The sequence below is a fragment of the Triticum aestivum genome, unplaced genomic scaffold (genome assembly GCF_018294505.1).
Source record: "Triticum aestivum cultivar Chinese Spring unplaced genomic scaffold, IWGSC CS RefSeq v2.1 scaffold62121, whole genome shotgun sequence".
In the NCBI taxonomy this organism is placed as follows: Eukaryota; Viridiplantae; Streptophyta; class Magnoliopsida; order Poales; family Poaceae; genus Triticum; species Triticum aestivum.
The window spans coordinates 1-1,391 of NW_025271170.1; the positions used below are offsets into that span (position 1 = coordinate 1).

Genomic DNA, 1,391 nt, shown 5'->3' on the forward strand with positions numbered 1-1,391 from the left:
TTTTTTTTTGTGCTTATATGTTCAATTATACTCAGTTGTCTCCTAAAGCTTGTCAGTCGTTGTACAAACTAGCTGTCGCATTATTTTGCTGCGCTTGCCATTTAAGTCCTACCTGGCCAGTTATTTCATAAAAAATGTCAGTGGTTGTAAAAACCAGTTGCCAGGGTATTTTGTCGTCACTTGTCTAGTTGGTTGCCGGTTTAATTTTACCAAATTGCCATGTTATTTTTCCATAAAACCATACTGTATGTCCCTTTATACTACATAAATAGCATCTTTATCTTGCTCACATGTGTTACTAATACAGGTTGTACATAAAATTTTTCCAGAGATTATATGAATTCAGAGATAAAGAAAAAGAGTAGCGTTGCTGCCTCAAAACTTGTGGTGTATGGACACTGTAGTTGATTTACGCACGCTACAATATGTAACTGTTTTTTTTTTGTGTGTGTGTATGTGTGAACCAACCCGGGGTTGACTGGTTAGAGGTCGGTGGTATCCTCAGCCTACCAGGATTCAAATCCTGGTGATCACATTTATCCTGTATTTATTTTAGAATTTCTGACGCTTAATTTCTTGGAGGATCTCATAGAAGTAGGATGTGTATATGTGCGTTCATATGATTGAGTGTATGCGCGTATATATGAGGCTTGCATCCGTATTATGTTAAAAAATATATGTAGATTTTACAAAGATGTATAGAATCTTTATATCTCATGGCAATGAACGGACACGTTCAAAACTGAACACCGTAGTATGGTGTGGACCGACCAGGGTTGGAAATCGGTCTCCGTGTCCGAATTCGCCTGTGAAACGCTGTTGTGGTCACCCGGCGTAGCGGGACCTCTTAAAAGCCCACGGGATGACGACCTCGGGGCCTCGTCAAGAGAGAAGCCACGCACGAGGACGAAGAGCAACCGAACGACAAGCGATCGATCGCGTCCTTTTCGATCAGAAGATCAGAGCTGATAGATGGCGCACGGGCAGGAGTCGTCGCCGACGCAGGCCGCCGGCGCCGGCACCGCAGTGCTGTGCGCGAACGGCTGCGGGTTCTACGGGAACGCGGCGACCGAGAACATGTGCTCCAAGTGCTACCGCGACCACCTCAAGGCCACCGACATGGTTGCCCCCGCCGTCGAGGGGAAGACGATGGTCAAGGCCGACGACGCGGCCAACCTCGCCTTCAACCTCAAGACGTCGCTGAGCCTGCAGGATCACTCTGCAGCTGCCGCCGCCGAGGTGCCGACCGCCGAAGCGCCGGCGAAGAAGCCGACCAGGTGCATGGCGTGCAAGAAGAAGGTGGGGCTGCTGGGGTTCGCCTGCAGGTGCGGTGGCACCTTCTGCTCGCTGCACCGCTACGTGGACGGGCATGCGTGCGACTTCGACTACAA

General features: G+C 49.1%; 1 protein-coding gene across 1 annotated transcript; it reads left to right on the top strand.

Annotated features, from left to right (window-relative positions):
- Window positions 1–893: 893 nt before the first annotated feature.
- LOC123178185 (zinc finger A20 and AN1 domain-containing stress-associated protein 12) lies at window positions 894–1,386 on the top strand (the record flags this gene model as incomplete). The annotated part of the gene is made up of 1 exon (XM_044591411.1): window positions 894–1,386. A coding segment is annotated over exon 1 (414 nt), but the record flags the coding sequence as incomplete, so codon positions are not given.
- Window positions 1,387–1,391: the final 5 nt, after the last annotated feature.